This window comes from Ranitomeya variabilis, chromosome 7 (assembly GCF_051348905.1).
Source record: "Ranitomeya variabilis isolate aRanVar5 chromosome 7, aRanVar5.hap1, whole genome shotgun sequence".
Taxonomy (NCBI): domain Eukaryota; kingdom Metazoa; phylum Chordata; class Amphibia; order Anura; family Dendrobatidae; genus Ranitomeya; species Ranitomeya variabilis.
This window is the reverse complement of record NC_135238.1, coordinates 198,113,187-198,133,984: the sequence shown is the minus strand read 5'-3', so window position 1 is coordinate 198,133,984 and position 20,798 is coordinate 198,113,187. Positions and strand designations below refer to the sequence as shown.

Sequence of the window (20,798 nt, the reverse complement as noted above, 5' to 3'; positions counted from 1 at the left end):
GACCTACAGGAAGAGTTCCCCTCATGACCTGTAGATGGCGCTGTAGTATAATCAAGCCTTTCTTTATTACACACCAAACCTTCAAATGGTTAAATTCTGCAGGCGGGCCTATGTAAATTCATAATGAGTCATGTATGACTCTGACCAATGAGGACGCACGTTTATCTCTGGCTGACGCCCACTAATCCATCACTGTAGACAGCTGGTGCCGCCCTCAGTCTGGGATCAGCCAATCGGAGGACACATCACAGTTGGCGCAGCCTTGTGTAAACAGAGCATGAGCCATACAATAAAGCATTTTAAAGGGGCGGGGGGTTTGGAGGGGAGACGTGGGGGGGTCTTTCCCTCCAGAATGGATTGTATCAATGTAGAAGAAAAATGAAAGGAGCTGCCATTTACAGGACTGTAACATTATGAAGTCAATGTGCTTAAAGCCCGGAAATGTGGTTTGTTTTTTGGGGGGGTTTTTTTTTTGTATTTGCAAAGAATCTAAAGCTGAGGGGCAGACGGAAGGAATTGCTTAACTGGTAATCGCCTAATGTTGTGTTCACCATTGCTCCTAATTAAAGGTCCTACATGAGAAAAGAAAGCAATGGAGACACTGGGACACAAGAATGCATCAGATAATTAAAGATTTTATATACTGTATAATACCCGCTGCAGCTGCTGAGGAACCTCTTCTTTTGAAATTGAGTTTGAGAAGCTACAATGAGTGGCTGACATGAGGAGGATCTTTTTCTAAAAGGGTCAGAGTGAGATAAAATCCGCAGCCCCGTGGTCATCTCTGTATAATCCGCAGGTCCTGAGACTGCGCCGTTAATACTGATGTGACCAAACCTTTCCATCGCTCTATTCTATACATAGAATGACCAGGTTTTTTTTTTTCTTTATCCTGAATGTCTGTGACAGACCTCATCTGCGGGAAGAGATGAGCAGTGCCTACATGGAGCCGCTCATCTGTTTAATATTGAGAGTCTGACATCAAAATATGATGTTCATGCAAGTATTAATACTAGGGATGAGCGAGCGTGCTGGGATAAGGTGTTATCTGAGGATGCTCGGGTGCTAACTGAGTCTTCCGCGTGCTCGAATAATATGTTAGACAGCTGCAGCACATGCAGGGATTGTTTGTTAGTTAATCCCTGTAAGTGTGGCAGCCGTCCAACAGCCGCGAGACATGCAGCCATAGGGACTAGAACATATTTTTCATACAGTTAGCACATGAGCATGCTCAGATAACACCTTATCTGCGCACCCTCACTCATTGGTAATAATTACTGACTAACGAGGAGTAAACCTGCTGAAATGTGAATTTGGCATATTTTCTCGCTATGTTCTCCACCCCGCTTCGTTCTGTCGTCTTCACTTGGGTCCGGTCTTTGGTGACATCTTTGGTGTTTACAGATGCCGCAGGAGACCAGATTGAAAGAGATATAAGGGGAGTAGTTTTTTTCGTTTTTTTTTCTTGGCAGTCTCCTAGCCCTCTATAATCCAGCACATTGGCTACTGACTATGATTTTGATTTGTTTCTTGCAAAGCGAATTTTGGAAAAATGTATAGCTAATTTGATTTTCCTCTATTGAATTGGCTCATTTCTTTTGCAGAGTTGTTAATTGGCCTTTGTTTTGAGCTTTTATGTTGATTTGATCCCTGCATGTGTTGCAGCTGTCGAACAGCCGTGAGACATGCAGCCGTGGGGAGTCGAACATATTGTCCGAGCACTCCGAAGATACTCTGTTAGGACTCGAGCATGCTTGGATAACACCTTATCTGAGCGCGCTCGCTCATCGCTAGTAAGAAGCGTTTATAGTCCAGCCATTGTTTTTCACTGTCCGTGTTACGGCTGCAGTTCCTGACTCTACCGCAGTCCTGACCGGATCTATCAGCATCGTATGTACCTACAAGGCTGATCACTCCGGGCGGAGGCGAGATCACACTGGGAATTTCGGCTCTGTTACAGACACGTGGCCTCACTGTAAAATACTGTCACTATGTAAGTGTATGAAAGAGGCTTTTCTCAGAACCTCCTAAACTACCTCCTCTAAGTCTCTGTACACATTGACATGTTGCGTTTTTGCTCCTCTTTTTCTGTGCAGATTTCACAACACCTGAAGGGTTTCCTGATGACAGCAAAGTGAATGAGAATCCTGAAGTCTCATGCACACGTTGCTTATTTGCAGATTTGGGGCAGAATTACTTCTTGCATGTCAATTCAGCTACTCATACTAATGAGTGGAGGAAAATATGCACCAAAAAGACAAGTAAAAAAACACAGCAAAGAACATGCGGTTTTCCTGCCAAGAAATGCAGAAATACTAAATGTTTAACTTGCACATACCCAAGGGGGTATTTCCAAAAGGCAGCTCTCCAGATAATTCCAATGTAAGGTGGATGTTACGGACCCATGTGACCCTGAAGGATATTCTGACACGTCTGGTTGGCCAAGAACCAGTGTTCCCAGTGTTCCCAGTATGATTCGCTGTCAGATGTAAAATCTGTGCAGTCCACTAAATCACATGGAATATAATTGATGTCAGGAATCGATCAGGAAGAAGGTAATAGACGTGTGCAGATTCCTCAGCCGCTGTCTGTGCTGCCGGTGGCATTGTGTAGGGTATGATCTGTCACCATTGGTCTGCCTTATCTATAGGCCGGGATGACTGATGGGGGCAGCGCTCTGATTGTAATTGCCGCACTTCCCAGCATCCTGGTAGCAGAATTTTCCAGTGTTTACTGCTGGCCGGTGGATCAGCGAAACCACTCAATAAATTATCCACATCTGTTCTTCACATGCAAAGCTGCCTGGTGCTCAGGAGATAAACCCCAGACAATGTCCTGTGTGTCCACCCCGAGCACCCACCCAGAGACAATAGACCCTCCGGGGGGCTTCACAGGCTGTGTCTCTGCCATACTCCTCTTCATGTCGTGTGTGTCTTCATTAATTAAGTGCGTCAGCAAAACCCGAGCTTCCTAAATCAGCTGTCGGACAGGCAAGGAGTAAAGGGGCTGTGTATGGGGGCACGTAGGATTTAGGTGCCCTCAATGTAGCCGAAAATTAAACTATATGGAGCCAATTTCTGCTAATGCTTCAAATTCTTTCTTCTTTTCGGGATTGTTACCAATTGTTCAGTGACCATTTCGTTTAGCAAAAATCTCCCATCCTTCTTGGACATTTCTGTCCTTCAGAACATCCGGCCATTGTACCTTTCCTACCCTCTTTCCGAGTCCATTAAAATCTGCCTTTGTGAAGTCCAACCTTAAAGTCTGAGTCCTCACTGATCTTCCTCCTCTTTTATCCAAAATTTGAGGATAGCGTGATCACTGCCTCCTAAAGTCCCAGCCACCTTTACTTACTCAACCATTTCCTCCCTGTTGGTAAGAATTAGGTCCAAGATTGCGGATCCTCTCGTTCTCCGTTCTACCTTTTGCACCACCGGGATTTCTAAAGTTTGGTCAAAGCTGGTCATTATTATCCAAGGGGAGCAAAGCTGTCTTTGACCAATGTAATGTTTTAGAGCAGAAAAGATCCCAAATTTAGAAATGGTATCCATGAATACTGGGAGAAGGATAATAAAATTGTGAACAAGTAACAAGGCATCTGCATACAGGGTGAGCCGTTCTTCTTTGCCACCATATTTAAAGCCCTTAAAGGGAAGGTGCCACCAGTTTTCTTGTGGGTTTTTTTTTGTGTGTGTGTGAAATTAAGCTTAAAATGGTAATTAAAATGTATTAATGCAATGTTTGCACTTTTTGCAAACATTTCTATATGAAAAATATATATATTTTTACAAATAAATATATATATATATATATATATATATATATATATATATATAATTTCCACTAGGGGGAGCATTTTCCGTTTTAGACCTCAAGCAGCTATAGTAAGACTTGCCAGCTTTACTGTTAGCTGGGAAATTGGGGCAGTAACTGCTGACATCACCATTTCCCTCCCCTTTCGGGTGGTCTAGTATCCCTGGGGCAGAATGAAGAGTAGTATCACAGGGCAGCGCCATTTTGTGGGTGACTGCCCTGTGATCTGCTACCACCAGTAGTTACTGTCTTTCTTAGGGTACCGTCACACAGTACCATTTACATCGCTACGACGGCACGATTCGTGACGTCGCAGCGTCGTATGATTATCGCTCCAGCGTCGTAGACTGCGGTCACACGTTGCAATCACGGCGCTGGAGCGATGCCGAAGTCCCCAGGTAACCAGGGTAAACATCAGGTTACTAAGCGCAGGGCCGCGCTTAGTAACCCGATGTTTACCGTGGTTACCAGCGTAAAAGTAAAAAAAAACAAACAGTACATACTCACCATCTGATGTCCGTCAGGTCCCTTGCCGTCTGCTTCCCGCTCTGACTGAGATCCGGCCGTACAGTGAGAGCAGAGCGCAGCGGTGACGTCACCGCTGTGATCTGCTCTCACTTTCCGGCCGGCAGTCAGTCAGAGCAGGAAGCAGACGGCAAGGGACCTGACGGACATCAGATGGTGTGTATGTACTGTTTGTTTTTTTTTACTTTTACGCTGGTAACCACGGTAAACATCAGGTTACTAAGCGCGGCCCTGCGCTTAGTTACCCGATGTTTACCCTGGTTACCAGCGAACGCATCGCTGGATCGCTGTCACACACAACGATCCAGCGATGACAGCGGGAGATCCAGCGACAAAAGAAAGTTTCAAACGATGTGCTACGACGTACGATTCTCAGCTGGGTGCCTGATCGCAGTAGCGTGTCAGACACTGCGAGATCGTAACGATATCGCTAGAACGTCACGAATCGTGCCGTCGTAGCGATAAAAATGCCACTGTGTGACGGTACCCTTACTCTCCCTCCCATCAGTCTCTCACCCAGATGACATGATTCTCTCACCCCCCTCCACAAGTTCACTGCAGACCCTCAGCTCCTTATCTTATCTTACTGAGGGAGGTGTGACTGCTCCTGCTGGGATAATGCTGATCATGCACTATTCCTCCTTGATGTCTTTGCAGTCTCTGATACTCTGCCTGAGCTTTTCTCCTGCATTTTACTCCTGTCAGCTTATGTTATCTAATCCTAATGACATGAGACAAGAATTGAGCACAGTCGACAGCTGAGGGCTCCATGAATATGGCAGCAGAACACTCCCAATACTGTGAATTGTCCACAGAGGCGTACCCAGTTCACAGCAGTGACCGTTATATTACTATAGATCGGGTCAGAGTCCGTCTGTTCTCTCCTATGACAATGTGCTGCTATATTATGAAACTGAAAGTGTTGTGCTGCTACTATGAAAGCAAGAGGTCAGCCTCCAGTGCCTTCTTTAAACTCCTATAACTCACAAAATGTTTCAAATGCAATCAAAACTTGGTTATAACAGCATGTTATGCTACATTACATTGATTTATTAGTGATCTACAAACGCGGTACTTTCCCTTTAATACCCAGGTGTTGTCTGATACAGGTTAAAGGTTCTATTGCACTTGCAAAAAGCAGGGGCGATAGAGGACAGCCTAAAAAGATCAAAACTCTCCGACATCCCCATTAGACCTTATTCTAGCTGTCAGGCTCTTGTACAGTAGAAGTACCCATGTGATAAAATTAGGCCCAAATCCCGTTTCCCTTAGCACGGCCTACATACATTTTCACTCCACACTATCAAAAACCTTTGTGGCATCTAAGGCGAGGACGGCTTTATTCTTGAGATCAGGCCGTACCTCCTTGTAAATTCACACATAGCCTTCGTAGGTTAATGGCAGTCAACTTAGATGGTGCGAAGCCGGCATGATTCGTGTGTATTACCGGCGTTCTCACAGCTCAACCTATTTGCCAGGATTTTTCCAGAATCTTGACATTAGTCGTTAGTAGTGAAGTGGTTCTTTGTGATTTCTGAAACTCCTTATCTTTCCCTTCCTTGGGTGAGACAACTATTATAGCCTCATATAGTGATCTTGGCAGTGTCCCCTTGGAAAGTGCATCGTTAACCATTTCCAAATAATCTCGTAAAAGCTCCTCCTCAAATATTTTAAAGATTTCTACCGGGAGGCCATCAGACTCAGGGGCGTTATCATTCGGCATTTCCCTACTGCTAATTGAATTTCTTCCAGGGAAATCTGCAATTCTAAAAAAAAAATCTCACTTTTTCTCAGAGTTGAAAGTTTAATCCTAGTTGGGTAATCTGCTAATTCTTCTCCCGAGTACTTCGCCCCGGACTAATACAAATTGGTATAAAAACTTTGTAGAGTCTGTAAAATTTCAGGAGTCTGGCTGTTAATCCTGCCCTCTCTCTAGACCTTTTAACCATTGTTTAAAAGTGTTCTCTCTCTGAGCTTGGGCCATATAGGCATATAAGCAGCCAATAGTTTCTCCCTCCTCAGAAAACTGCTTTGTTAAAGGGTTGTCCGGTCAAAAGCGATAAGTCTACAGTCACTCAGTGTGACTGCATACTTCTGAACCGTTCACCCGGCACATGCACTGTGCACTGCAGGGATTCACCGGTTTCATACCCGGAATGGAGGGTATGTAGGAGTTATACATACCCCCGGCCAGTGGGCGCAGCTTCCCTGCATACACTTGTATTGAGCTGAGGCCGCCCCGACCAGTGATGCGGCCGGCCAGCGAGCGTGGCCAGTTAGAGGGCGCACCCACTGGCCGGGAGGATAACCTGTAGTGCTGGGTCTGAAACCGTCGAATCCCCACAGTGTACAGTGTGCGCACTGGGAGGTTCATTAGTCTGCAGTCACACAGAGTGACTGCAGACTTATCGGTTTTGACCGGTCAACCCCTGGGAAATCTCTTCAAGGATACAACTTTTTCCTTTAGGTGCTGAAGTAGATCCATTATGCCTTCTGAAGGGTTGCCCCTAGTTCAGACTCCTCCATAGGTGATGCCATAAATCGGGACCCTTCACCAGGTGTCCCCTCATCCGGTGTGTAGCAGACACTGACCACTTGAGAGTGGTACTGGAGGATGGAGGCCTAATGGCAAACTGGTCCCGCTGTACAGCCACATCTGTCACATCTCCCTGTCTCCGCCAGCTGGCAGTGTGGGAGGAATCTTGGATTTCGGACGGTACCGTTTTTGAGCTCTTTGACACAACCTGGAAATCGACTCCCTATCGTCATCTGAGCGTCAGCCTCCAGTAGATGTACACACCTGAAAATGATATACGACAGAGCACACGTTCGCTATTAGCTATAGTCCATGTTCCGGTCTGCGTATGCATCCTAATATTCACTATAGTCCATGTTCCGGTCTGTGTATGCATCCTAATATTCACTATAGTCCATGTTCTGGTCTGCGTATGCATCCTAATATTCACTATAGTCCATGTTCCGGTCTGCGTATGCATCCTAATATTCACTATAGTCCATGTTCCGGTCTGCGTATGCATCCTAATATTCACTATAGTCCATGTTCCGGTCTGCGTATGCATCCTAATATTCACTATAGTCCATGTTCCGGTCTGCGTATGCATCCTAATATTCACTATAGTCCATGTTCCGGTCTGCGTATGCATCCTAATATTCACTATAGTCCATGTTCCGGTCTGCGCATGCATCCTAATATTCACTATAGTCTATGTTCCGGTCTGCGCATGCATCCTAATATTCACTATAGTCTATGTTCCGGTCTGCGTATGCATCCTAATATTCACTATAGTCCATGTTCCGGTCTGCGTATGCATCCTAATCCCATTTTGCCGTGGATTCGCTCTTAAGCCCCGATGGGACCAATGAATGGGTGGGAAGCTGAAAAAAAAATGATGCTTTGTTCTCTGCAATCTGATGTCTCATTCCCAAAAAATCCATGTATTTCTTAATATGTAAATGATCTGTTAAGATCTATGGGCCGGACATAGATCTTCCTGAGAGTCCGCCTCCAGAGCTTAGTTTACATGAAATAGGGTGTTGCCAGTGTGCTGGCGGTGCATGTGCAGTCGCATCTCTAAGTTATTCCCCTTTTTCTTAATATGCGCATGCGCCGTCCGCTGCCTTCACTAGCCTGATGTTGAGCAGCGGCGATATGTCTTCTCTTTGGCGCACACTGTGTGCAAAGGACCAGAGCGGGAGAGCGCCGAAGACCAGGCCGAAGAGAAGACATATCGCCGCTGCTCAGAACATCAGGCTAGTGAAGGCAGCGGACGGCGCATGCGCATATTAAGAACAAGGGGGATAACGTGAAGATGCGGCTGCACATGCACCGCCGGCGCCTTTTTGTTGGATGGTCTCCAAGATACACAGCGTTATGGCCACAGTGGATTTAACAAATTCTGGTTATCGCATTTGTGCAAATCAAATGTTTTACTTAAAAATAAATAAAATGTATCTTGCTTGTACCAGGTGTGTTGCTCATTTTTTAATTTGTCGTCATATGTCTTCAATACAGTAATAATCCGCTGTGTATATCTACATCAGTTACTTATGGGTGTCTTTACTAAACTATCACAGGGATTTCTCTGACTGTAATTTTTAGCAGACCCTTTATAAGGACCCCTTTCCTACAAGCTAAACTGCGAGAGCGGTCAGCGAAGCTCAGTATTTCATCACTCTGGCTATTTATGTGGATGGTCTGCGTGTAATCCTGCATGTCTCCAATGGTGGATTCTGCATCTGATCTCGCACCTGTCAACTCGTCCTCCGGTCCTGAGTTTTCAATAAAGTACAACATGATCACATTTCAGCTAAATACAGTGAAGTGGGATAATGCTGTGACCTTTTATAGAACTTAATAAACAGAGGGATAATAATTGTAACAGGTTGGGTTAAAGTTGGACCTACAGGGAAGATGTAATCCTTTTTATATATTTATTAGTGATGAGCGAATGTGCTAAGACAAGGTGTTATCTGAGCATGCTCGGGTGCTAACAGAGTATCTTCAACGTTCTCGAATAATATGTTCGACTCCGCGACTGCACATCTCGCAGCTAACAGACAATCCCTGCATGTGTTGCGGCTGCTGCGAGACATGCCGCCGCAGGGACGCGAACGTATATTTTGAGCACGACGAAGACACACTGTTAGCACATGAGCATGCTCAGATAACACCTTATCAGAGCACGTTCACTCATCACTAATCGTTATATGGATTTTTATATTCTTGCCAAAACTTTTTATGAAGGTTTATCAGTATTGAGGCTCATACAGACATCCGGGCAAATTGGTCCTAGCATAGACTGCTAATACGTGGACCTGCCACGTCTCTTCCGACCCGAGCGTGACCGCTTCTTATAGAGCTATGCGGCTGAGAGCCACGGGTCCAGAGAGCCACGGCCAGTCCTGGGCATTGTGGTCCATGATCGGACCAATTTGCCTTCCATTCACCAAGCGCATGGATTTCTGCAATATTCGGACAGTCACAGAAATATCTCCAACAAGTAAACCCCGAACTCTCGATGAGTTATCACATTTTTCATATTATTGGACAGTAATGGGGAAATACAGTGTTGTAAATGCAAAGGCTTTATCATCCTCGGGGGAAAACAAGAACTGCTCTTCCTCTGGTTGTTCCTCCTGGAAATGTAGGACTATATTGATAGCTGGATGTTGGTTTCCGCTGGAAGGTTTGCCTGTAAAATGCATGGGATTGAGCTGAATGCCCTGCCCATAAGGGTACAATGACACCGTTATCAAGAGGAATAACAGAGGAACAGCAGAATGCAGATTTTGAAGAGGAGTCTGCAAAATTTTAAAGAGGACTTGTCACTTACCATAAATATGTAACTTTTTTTTTTTAAATTTGTTTATTAACCGTAGAATGAACCATACAACATACACATTTGCATTCGTCATTATTAAGTATAACATAAAATAAATATGTAACTTTATTTTATTTTTTTTTTAAACGTGTAAATGCTGCCGTTCCTCTGAATCTGGTGCAGTTTTTGTTTTGTTCCTGCGCCTCTGTTCCAGAGATACAGCCCCCCTTCTGTGTATGTAAATCTAGTTGTTGTTTTTTTTTTTAACAAGTGGGTGTGGCTCTTATTGACCACATCCAGTTGGCTGATCAGACTAGCTTTATATACAGGGAAGACTGGGCTGTATCTCTGGAACAGACAGGCGCAGGAACAAAACAAAAACTGCACCAGATTCCGGAGAGCAGCGGCATTGAGACCATAGAGGACATATTTGTGCCGAGTGACGAGTCCTCTTTAACTCTCTCTTACTAGTATTCTGAACTATAAGAGAAGCTTGTATTAATTTTTGGTTTATTTTGTGCCGTATCTGTTCTCGTCAGTATGTGTCTCGTCTCAGGACTTATAATTGCTGACCTCTGATGTCATCATCGTTCTTAATACTTATATGAGATCCCGTCTCCATTTACTAGGTGGCGACTTTGTAGGTCGCCCGACAGCAGTTGGCCTCATTTCTTATTTCCCGACATCTCCTTTCTTCTTCCTCCATCCCCAGTAATGAATTCTCCCATTGCATCGCCTGGGTGCAGCGCCGGGTTATGTCCGTCAGCCGGCCCGGTGCAGATGCTGTGCAGATTTGTTTGTGTAGCCCCAAGTACTTGACTCCGGCAACGTTCATCAGACATGGAGTATTCATTTGATACGGTTGATCGTAGAGCAGAAAAATTAGCTGAAACGGCTCCTTTTTTAGGCAGGACGGTTTAAGTAAACAGTGTCTGTGGGAGAGGGTAATATAATATTTTGGCAGTCTCCTTTATTTTTCTACCTTGCTTTAATAAATCTTCCAGAGCCGGGTCTCCTGACTTCTTCTCCGGTGCGGAGCTCCTACATTATAGGCACTCGGTGGGATTTGGGATAACACTTATCTAGGAGAATGATGAGTTTGGGGAGTCGGAACGTTGCCGGTGGCTGGTAATGCTCATTTACACTTCCAGTTATCTAAACAGGATTACATTGGAATTGTGCTAAATAAAAAGTGGTTGGATGTGTTTCAGTGTTCATCTCCATTTTGCTTTTGTCCCTGACCCCAGGAAGAGATTTTCCTCCTCCCAATCTCAGCACTTTGACCAGAAGGGGGCAGTCTGTCTACCTCCGTTCCTTCTCCATCTCCAATTCTGGTTTATGGACACAGAAGGGGGCTGGCTTAGCTACTGAGCTTTGGTGATCAGACAGCCCCCTACATACACTGGTGACTTGCTGATAAAGGGAAGGTGAGGAAGGTCTCTAGGGTATTGCTACCAAAGTAGAAGTGGAGCTGCTGCGGCTCTATGGACCAGTATGGGTGAGCGTGATAAGACATGTCTGTTTTTGCATTTAGTCGGGGTTTAAACTCGCCCATTCATTAAAATCCATGGGTCCATAAAAAAAACCAAAAAACTTGTGGATGCAATCTGAGTCATCCAAGTGTTGTCTGATTATTATTATTATTATTTTTATTTTTTTTATTTTTTATTTTTAATAATTTGTCTGTAGGAGAAATGCTGAATTTCATTTTTTTATGCCTATTAGGAAAACTGAAAAACTAATGCTATACTGACCAAAAACCAGGTGGTTTATTCTATGCAAAAAGATAAAAATAAATTTGATGTCCAAATGACAAGTTTCTCTGTAGCAGGCGATGCTGCCTTCCTCCAATGCATACACTGCTGAGCAGCTCAGTGGGCGTGGCTTCAGTGTGATTGACAGCTATTCTTCCACAGCACAGGTCCTGCTGTGCCGCAGTCTTCTGTACATCATTGATATAATTTCTCCTGAATTCACACTACATTCACTATTATACATTTGCATGTTTTTTAAGTGTTAAAAAGCTTATAGGGCTGTGCTTTCAGTTCATATGCATGGGTCCCGATTTATCACAGTTTAAGCCAGAATTTTGGTGTAAAACTGACGAGTAGCAAAACTAAAAAAAAAAAAAAATTTATAATGTAGGAGGAGCTTGGTGGAAGGGGTTGTGGACAAGTTATGCTAAAAAATTTGTCATATGCAACAAAAGTGGCCTTATTTACAGCAGAAACTTGTTTCTGGCCCTGATTGGAGTGCGTTTTTTGTGCTGCAACTGAAAAGCACCCCATATTTATTAAGAATCACATGCCTCTTAAAGAGGTTCTGCAATAATATAACAAAATGGCCCCCAGCACGTAATTCAAACCGCAGTCTGTCATAGTCACGTGTCAGGACCGTGTCTGGTCTGAAGAAACACCGCTCCTGAGACCTGCCTCTCAACTGACAGAGGAGCTGTGTTGTAAACATACATATCTGAGTTGGGAGTGAAGGACTGTGACAGGAGAAGAAATGTCTTTCCAGCTGAGCATGGGGGTGTGGGGGGGGGGTCACTGAGGCTGGGAAAAAAATCCTTTGTGCTCAGTCAGCCTAGGAGAAGATTATTTTTTTCTGATGTCTGAGTTCCTAACCTCAACTTAGTTACCTGTGCTTAAAATACACCTCTTCTGTCAGTTGAGACACAGGACTCAGGAGCTGTGTTTCTACAAACTTCAGCCCGTCCTGACACTTAACTCAATCTGCAGTCCATCCTAGTCATGTAACGGTGGCCATTTTATTACATTCTTGGAGAATCACTTTAATGGGACATCTTCCTCCCTTTATCAAAATTGGCGGAAAATACGGCAGTCTTGATGAATCGGGGACATAATATGGTGCCTGTGTTTTTTTTTTTTTACTTGTATTTTTTTTTTTTGTTACGATGGGAATCAGTGGCAGATATATGGACTCGCATAGACCAAGTTGTGCGCCTTCTCAGCACGCCACACACAGACTTAGTTTCCATTTTCATAGGATATTTCAGCTCCAGATACTTTTATAAATGAACACATTTTTCTTTATCCTATTAATGTTTTATATTTTTTTGCAGGTATAAACTGAGTGGTATGGTGCTGCCCGCATTGCGAGAATGGATGGAAAAAACATTTGGTGCTAGTCTGGATCACAAATCTACCTCCCGAGTAAGTTCAACCATTCTATTCAGCTTTTTTTTTAATTTATTTTTTTTATTTATTTATTTACCGTATTTATTTTTTTTTTTTTCTTCTTTTCCATCACACAGACGTTTTACTTGCATGTTATGAAACCTTACCCTATTGTCCCAGAACTAGGAAAATAATGATCTATGATCGCTGGACCTGCAACTCGCCCTACCTGCTGGCATTCCTGGCTATTGTTTTGATTAGCGCGGCGTGATGCACACAACATCGCGCTGATTTAAAAAAAATAAAAATAAAAAAGCCGCAATATAAGGAGACTCGCAGGCCTCCTGCCCAGCACTCCGAGTACTGACCAGGGTCTTGGGAATTATTTCTTCCATCTCTGGTGGCCACTTTGGTTGTCTCCTAGCTTTTCGCTGAAGCAGGGCGAGATAGATGTAGACTGTGATGTCCTCAGTTAACCATTAAGGCCATAGAGCTCTATATTGTACCGTAATGTTACCGACCTGATGGAACCCGGCTCTAGCATGGCCTCCTCTGACATATTCGCACTATTGATATTTTAATGCGCTCTCCTCCAATACCGGTTTGATACTTGATGCTTCCCCTAGACTTTGATGACTTGGCTTTTCCTGGTGCTCCACCACTTTGAGTAATGCCAGGCTGTTCTAGGGGTATTGATCTGTTCTTGGGAGTCTCCCATACTGTTCAAGTGCTACCCTCAAGTGCTCTCCGAGTCCAGTTATAGGTAACAAATCGCGTCCATCGCCCATGTTGTAATCGCCAGTGTTTCTTTATTAGGCATCTTTAAATGTAAGCGATGCCCCACCAGCTATTGTAAACGAGGGATTTCTCCAGGACATCAAAGCCATTGGAATTTCATTTTCTCAAGATGTTGAAGACCGTCTTTTTCGAGCTCACGGTGAGGAACTGTATTTGTATGTGTATTTTCTAGCGATCCGAGAAGCGTGCCAGTGCTACATTCAGCGTGGGCGCTCGGAGCCCCGATCTGGCCATATGTGACATTTTGATATGTTGGGGGATAACCCTTTAAGAAGAAGTAAAAATGAGACAGGTCATTCAACAGCAGCTTCATTGCTCTGCTCTCTGAGAGTTGAGAGAAGAAAACTTGAAAAACTTTTTTTTTGTGTGTGTAGTCTTGATGAAGTTCGGCAAACGTCTAGTATTTTTTCAAGAGTGCGCTGGAGTAAAGTGCGCCAAATTCATTAAGATGTGTGGGACACTTAGAGAATGTCAGCAGATTTGTGTTATGTAATCTGAGAGTAGTATGATGTAGAGTCAGAGACCCTGATTCCAGCGATGTCACTTAGTAGGCTGTGTGTTGCTGTTTTCAATACAATCAGTGTTTTATCAGCAGGAGATTAACACTACAGGACTGGTTCTCGTGCCTCCTGGTCCAATCCCACCCCCAGAGCTTGTAGTGTACACAGAAAGCAGCCAATCAGTAGTGTGGGCGGGGTTATACACTTCTCCGCATTCAGAGCACTGATAGATCTTCAGCAGAGAAAACTGTGATTGTATCAAAATGACAGCAAGCAGCCCAGCAAGTGACACATCACTGGAATCAGGGTCTCGGCCCCTGCTCTGATTACATAGCAAAAACCTGCTGACAGATTTATTTTAATACATATTATGCTTCTCTCAGCTGATGTGCACCAGAGTAACACATATTCTGCAATTTCTGCACTTTTATGGCATAAACCCCAATGAATTTTCCCGCCTCGCTTGAACACTCTTCCTCTCTGCTAAGCCCACCCATTTGTTTTGATGAATCAGGGCGTTTATATGTGAAATGTTTGTGATATATTGGCCCTTTATATATGCTGACATTCTGGACTGCACTGTTATATCCACTACTTCTATGTAATGTTTTCCTTAGGTCATTGCCTCCACGAGATGTTTGCACTCAGGGAAGGAATGTTCAAAAGAATCCCGGATATTGTTGTGTGGCCACGTAAGTGCTTCCCTGTGTCTCCACTGCATTGCTACAGAGACCTGTAAGTTTAAGAGTAATGGTGATCGCAGAATGGTATAAAGGTAGCGCAGTTGTGATATGATCCAGTCGCATTGGTAGGCTGAGTACTTCATCCACTTCCAAAATACAAGTGATGCATTTGAGGCTCCTAAGACGGGTGAGGCTGACCCACTTTCTCCAATTTGTGGTGATGCGATATGTCACTGATAACAGTGGGGAGATTGCGCAGATCCCACCGCTGCCACCAATATGTCAAAGATGGCAGTCCGGGGGGTTCATGTAGATCCCACCACTGCCACCAATTTGTCAAAGATGGCAGTCCGGAGGGTTCACGTAGATCCCACCACTGCCACCAATATGTCAAAGATGGCATTCCGGGGGGGTTCACATAGATCCCACCACTGCCACCAATATGTTAAAGATGGCATTCCGGGGGGTTCATGTAGATCCCACCACTGCCAGCAATATGTCAAAGATGGCAGTCTAGGGGTTCACGCCAACCCCACTGCTGCCACCTGTTCGTTAGGGGAAGCAACTCCGCTGCCTCCAATCGATGGGGCAGTTACTTTGAGGTTTTGCCCCTTTGTTACTCACCACCAACTGTCCAGTCCTCTTCTGATCCTTCCGGCTTTCATGAGACCAGGAGGGCTCTACACAAGCTCACGGACGTTGACAGCGTCCTGGCATCACAACGTGCACCGTGGTCTTTGTGAGTCCCATCTCTTATCTTTAGAGTAGTCATAACGTAACGGGAGGGGGTTGGGGTCACCAGCTGCCGACAGATTCCCCACAATTCAGCGATTCTCATCTGCTTGTGTAATTACACCGGTGTGGCCCCTGCCTGCACACTTTCCATGTTCTCTATGACGTCCCCAGTGCTGCGGTGTTTGCCTTCTGATATTACATATAATGGGGCCGGCTAATGAATAGGGGGTAATTAACAACCTAGTTAAGCCTCTTCAGTAACATCGCTTTATGCCCCGCACAAGGTGCGTCTCCTGTCCCTGTGAGATGGGCTGTTAGACATCCATGTTCCTCCAGTGATTAGACTGCGCCAATTAAGCAGAATAGTGACTCGGAGTAGCAATTAGCGGCCTAGTCATTCCAGACAGCACAACAGTAATAGTTAAATATTATTAAACACGCCATTATCACTATTGCTATTTAATTGCACTAGGTTAACTTTACAAATAGCTTTAGGCCCATTCAAAATAGCCAAATTAGTCATTGTACATTAATTAAACCCAATAAAGGCGGTTAAATATTAGCCGGCTTAATTGTATTGCAGTTTTATGCAATTACGCTTGAAACGACTAATTCCTTACATCCAAACGAAGTGCTTACCGGGGATGTTGTAAAGCGGGACGAGACGTGGCCGGTCCCAGGATTTGCTCCACATCAGTCGCCACATATTCCGAAAGAAAGATCAGGATAGAAGCGAATCTTCATAGAGGATTTTGGGAAAGAACCTCGTGCACACGACCATGTAAAGTCGAGCATCGTCATCGTCTAGTATCGTGCTGATAAAATCCTGTGTGATGCCCTAGTTTTTACCTATTCGATCCTGATTTTACTTTGCAAGCTGCTATTCTCCATTAAAGGACTTTGCCATCATCAGTTGCGAAGTGCTTGTAAAAACGAGCAACGTTGCAATTCACCAATTATTAAAAATCCTTTCTGCACTCAAGAACGAAGGGATTTTAATTCCATTGTTTAGTACTCGTTGCCTAGGTTACCAGCCACCTCTTTAGTCTGTAATAGGTGGCTGAAATCCTAGGCACAGAGCTTGTAAGCGCTGCTCTGACACCGACCTTCACTGATGCTTCGGAGGCAAATCCGCCTCTGCTTCCAACATCGGAAAGCATATTGGCCAGTGGTGCAGCCATGCTGCCGCTCCAACCTGTCAATCACTTGGAAGCAGAAAGTCTGGAGGTTGGGAGGGAGGTGCGCACCCGAAGATGGATCCGGAGAATAACTCTTTATTGGCCCTATAGTTCAGGAAAAATATATGTATTTCTTTTACCTGTATATAGGATTCGCACAATTATATATAAATGGATCCAATTTCTTAGCTGAACTTTCTTTTATTGAAACATAATTTTTTGAGTTATTTTATTGAGAGAGTTGTCTATGCTTTGTCACGTTGTGGTTTGTACACATGTACTACTGATAACAAAAAAAATATACTATGCAAAACTGCACACTAAAGGGGAAAAATCCCACAGCTTTCCATGAAAGTATTTACTAGGGAGTAATTCACACTAACATATTCCGCGTCTGTATAGCGCTGCGGAATATGTTAGGGCTATATAAAAATAAAGATTATTATAATAATATTATTATTATTATTATTATTATTACAAAATGAAATGTGTCTAGTACCCAACCTGACTGCGAGCGGTTAATTGCACTGGATCTCCAGATTTCTGTAGGAACCAGGGATCTCAATAGACATTTATTTTTTCCTCCTAAATTCAATATTTATTGATTTTTGAAGGATTTAACTGTGAACAATATAAAGACCTAAATCGGAAAGGCGCGGAAATAGGGGAGAGTAGACACAGTGGAGGCTAAATCTGGGGGCATTAGAAAGCAAAATAATCCTAAAGGAGCTATCAGTTATAGGAAAAAAAAGTCCTCTAACTTCCCAATTGAGCAGGCATTACTGGAATCCGGCACGGATCTCCAGAGTGGCCTGCACTTGATACGGTGTATTCCTTTTTTTTTTAAATAAATGTTTTAGGTGCATATATGCGTGAAAAACATATATTGGACAAGAACTTTACATTCTCCTAATTGCTATTTTGCAACCTCAATGGTGGTTAGTAGTGATGAACAAACGTGCTCAGATAAGGTGTTATATAAGCATGCTCGCATCCTAACCGAGTGACTTCAGTGTGCTCGAGTCCCTGTGCTTGCATGTCTCGCTGCTGTTCGACAGGGATTGTCTAACACACAGGGCATCCCTGCTTCTATTGTGACTGTCGAACAGCAGCGAGACATGCAGCCTCAGAGACTCGACCGGAAGATACTCAGTTAGCACCAGAGCATGCTCAGATAACACCTTATCCCTGCACGCTCGCTCATCACTAGTAGCTACGTTTCCGGCTATCAATAATCTGCTAAAGACAAAAATAAGATTATTGCCGGCAGCTGACTGTGTATGTAAGATAATGAGCATCAGCTACTAAAGGGGACAGGCACCGTACAATTAGGATTCCAAATTGGGTTTTTCCAAATTTAAAGTAGAAATGTTTTTCTCTTATAAAAAATCTAAATTCTGTTCAAGGCATAAATCCGATATGTGATTATTTTTTTTTTTTCGGTAGATTGTCACGACGATGTGGTCCGGATTGTGGACCTGGCCTGCACACACAATGTCTGCCTCATACCTTTTGGAGGTAAGTAACCATTCAGGCATCAGGTTTTTGTAATATATTTCTATTGTGTGATGAAAATGTGATTTGGGATGAGGGAGGAAAAGTTGTCTGAAAATTGTCCTGTAGACGTTTGTCACAATTGTCCTACACAGGTCAGTATTCTGAGATAGATCTGCCAGTATTACGCACGGCCAATCCATATGAGACGCTGGGGGCTTGTTCACACTCTACATTTTTCATGCTCCAAATAAAAATGATGCAATTTAGAATCCCAGCATAACTAATGTAATTTCCAATATGTCGCCATGCTTCGTTTGTTTTCCTTCACCATTGTTTTTGCAGCGTTTTCTAACCATTCGAATCAATGCATAAAAACGCAGCAAAAATGCAACTAACAGTGCATGAAAAAGGCACGAAACCGCTCGTAATGTACGCAACGTTTTCCCTGCCAGAAATTTGGAAAGAAAACGATGCATGAACACTGTGTGAACATACTCTAATACATAGTTCACTACTTTGTTAACTAAATCACCCAAAAAATGTTTTCAATAAAATGATAAATCTTGGGGTCCGATTGTAAACTGTGTGATATATATATATATATATATATATATATATATATATATATATATATATATATATATATATATATATATATATATATATATATATATATATATATACCGTGTATATATATATATATATATATACATACATACATACATACATACATACATACATACATACATACATACATACATACATACATACATACATACATACATGTATATATATATATATATATATATATATATACACAATACATCTATTGCAGGGGGAACAAGTGTCTCCAATGCACTGGAGTGTCCCGCAGATGAGAAGAGAAGCATTGTCTCCTTGGACACGTCGCAGATGGTAAGTGGAGCCAAAATCTCGCACCTTGAATGTGTGAGATGAAATGTATAGTAAGATGACAAATAAGAGAACGTTGGCGTTGTGTTCTCCTCTCCTTCCAATTTAGGGATATTTAAATGATCAGTTTACCTTATGAACATGGGGTTTGGACACATTTATTAGTTTTGTGAGGGTTGTGTACCCATTTGTAAGTTTTTGGGAGAACACGGCCGCAGGTGTCCCCGTAAAGCCACCGCAGTGACAATGACACCTAATGAAAGAAACATCCACGGCGCTCCATAGTGCAGGTATCCTTATAAAATGAATTTTTGGGTTGTGTACTGATCACTGGGAGGATGTGCTGATACCAGGCACAATGCTGTTTAAGGCCTATAAATCAGCCGCAGGTCTATTATCTCTCAGTGAAGGGTCTGGGGGTCCCCCATACATGTCAGCCGAACCCATCAATATCTGCAGGTTCGGCTAACAATAGTCTACTGTGTATTGGGGGCTTTTAGAGACGCTCATATTGCTGATCTGTTACAGACTGCATACACTAAAAATACTAATGACATTATTAGACCTAATGGGGCTGGTGTACTTGCTTTGAAAGTTCATTTCACAATCCTGTTTGAAAGTTTTCAAAGCAGGTCTTAAAATGAGGATTTTAGGAGTTTGAGTTTATCTCCTATTGTTCAGATTAAAAAAAAGTTCGGCTGGGCTACTGAGCTCTATCTATACATCCCCTCCCACAAATAGGAATTTATTTCACGTTCATTTTCATGACTTGGTTGAAAAAGTTATTCCATAAACTACATTTATCAGGTTTCCACAGGAGAGATGTTATCGAGGGGGTGAGAAAACTGGGACCCTCGTTGATCCTGAGAATGGGGTGAATGGGGGAGGATCAGAATTACTCTGTATGAACTGACTGAGAAATGTTGTGTCTCCCTCCCACCCCATTAATTTACTTGCCTGATCTTATACCATGGAAGGTACTGAAACCTCTGACCACGGGGCTCATATAGACCGCCGTGTGCCGGAGCGCGCGGGCCGTGTGCCAAAGCCACCTCTAGCCATAGAAGGGTTGTGGCTATACCTTGGATCCGCACATAAGTAATGCACATACTGCCCTGTAAGTTTCCCATTACGGCCTCCGTCCTGTGCCGGTACTGTCAGGTATCCCACCTACTTTATCACTGTCAATGTTCAGCCTTTCACAAGATTTTCCAGCATTTGATCTCCTGTTCGCAGTGTGATTGCCTACACTTACGCGATGTTTTCCGGGTGGAATAGGCCGGGTCAGTATAAGTTCATATGTTCTACATGCGGAAAACATCACAGTCCTGAACAAGCTCAATAAACCGCATAAAACCGCACAAAGGAATCATTCAGTATAGAATAGCATTTTAAAGGTAATTTCAGGTATTTTGGCTGCCACATCAAGGACCTGGCGTTCCCGGCTCTACAGATGTGATTAATCACAGATAGACGCTGACCGGGGAGCTGCAGTCACTTGTAAACTTCTCACGGTGCGCTCAGGAGTGCGCTATATTAGGAAGTTATAATCATCCGGCTGAACTTTTATAGGTTCTCGCAGACATTAGTGACAATCCGGTATCTATTTCTGTATAATATACTTGTGTGGCCCGGGATGGTGGGTAGGGGGTGGTAGTGGAGTGCTGCCCTCTAC

At 43.5% G+C, this 20,798-nt stretch overlaps 1 protein-coding gene across 1 annotated transcript in view; it reads left to right on the top strand.

Moving 5' to 3' along the window:
• AGPS (alkylglycerone phosphate synthase) overlaps nt 1–20,798 on the top strand; it is a 176,923-nt gene that overhangs the window by 42,969 nt on the left and 113,156 nt on the right. Inside the window, exons 3-7 of the mRNA XM_077272628.1 lie at nt 12,766–12,856; nt 13,637–13,757; nt 14,736–14,810; nt 18,161–18,232; nt 19,047–19,126. Coding sequence (XP_077128743.1) covers nt 12,766–12,856; nt 13,637–13,757; nt 14,736–14,810; nt 18,161–18,232; nt 19,047–19,126 — 439 coding nt within the window. The remainder of the gene's footprint in view (nt 1–12,765; nt 12,857–13,636; nt 13,758–14,735; nt 14,811–18,160; nt 18,233–19,046; nt 19,127–20,798) is intronic.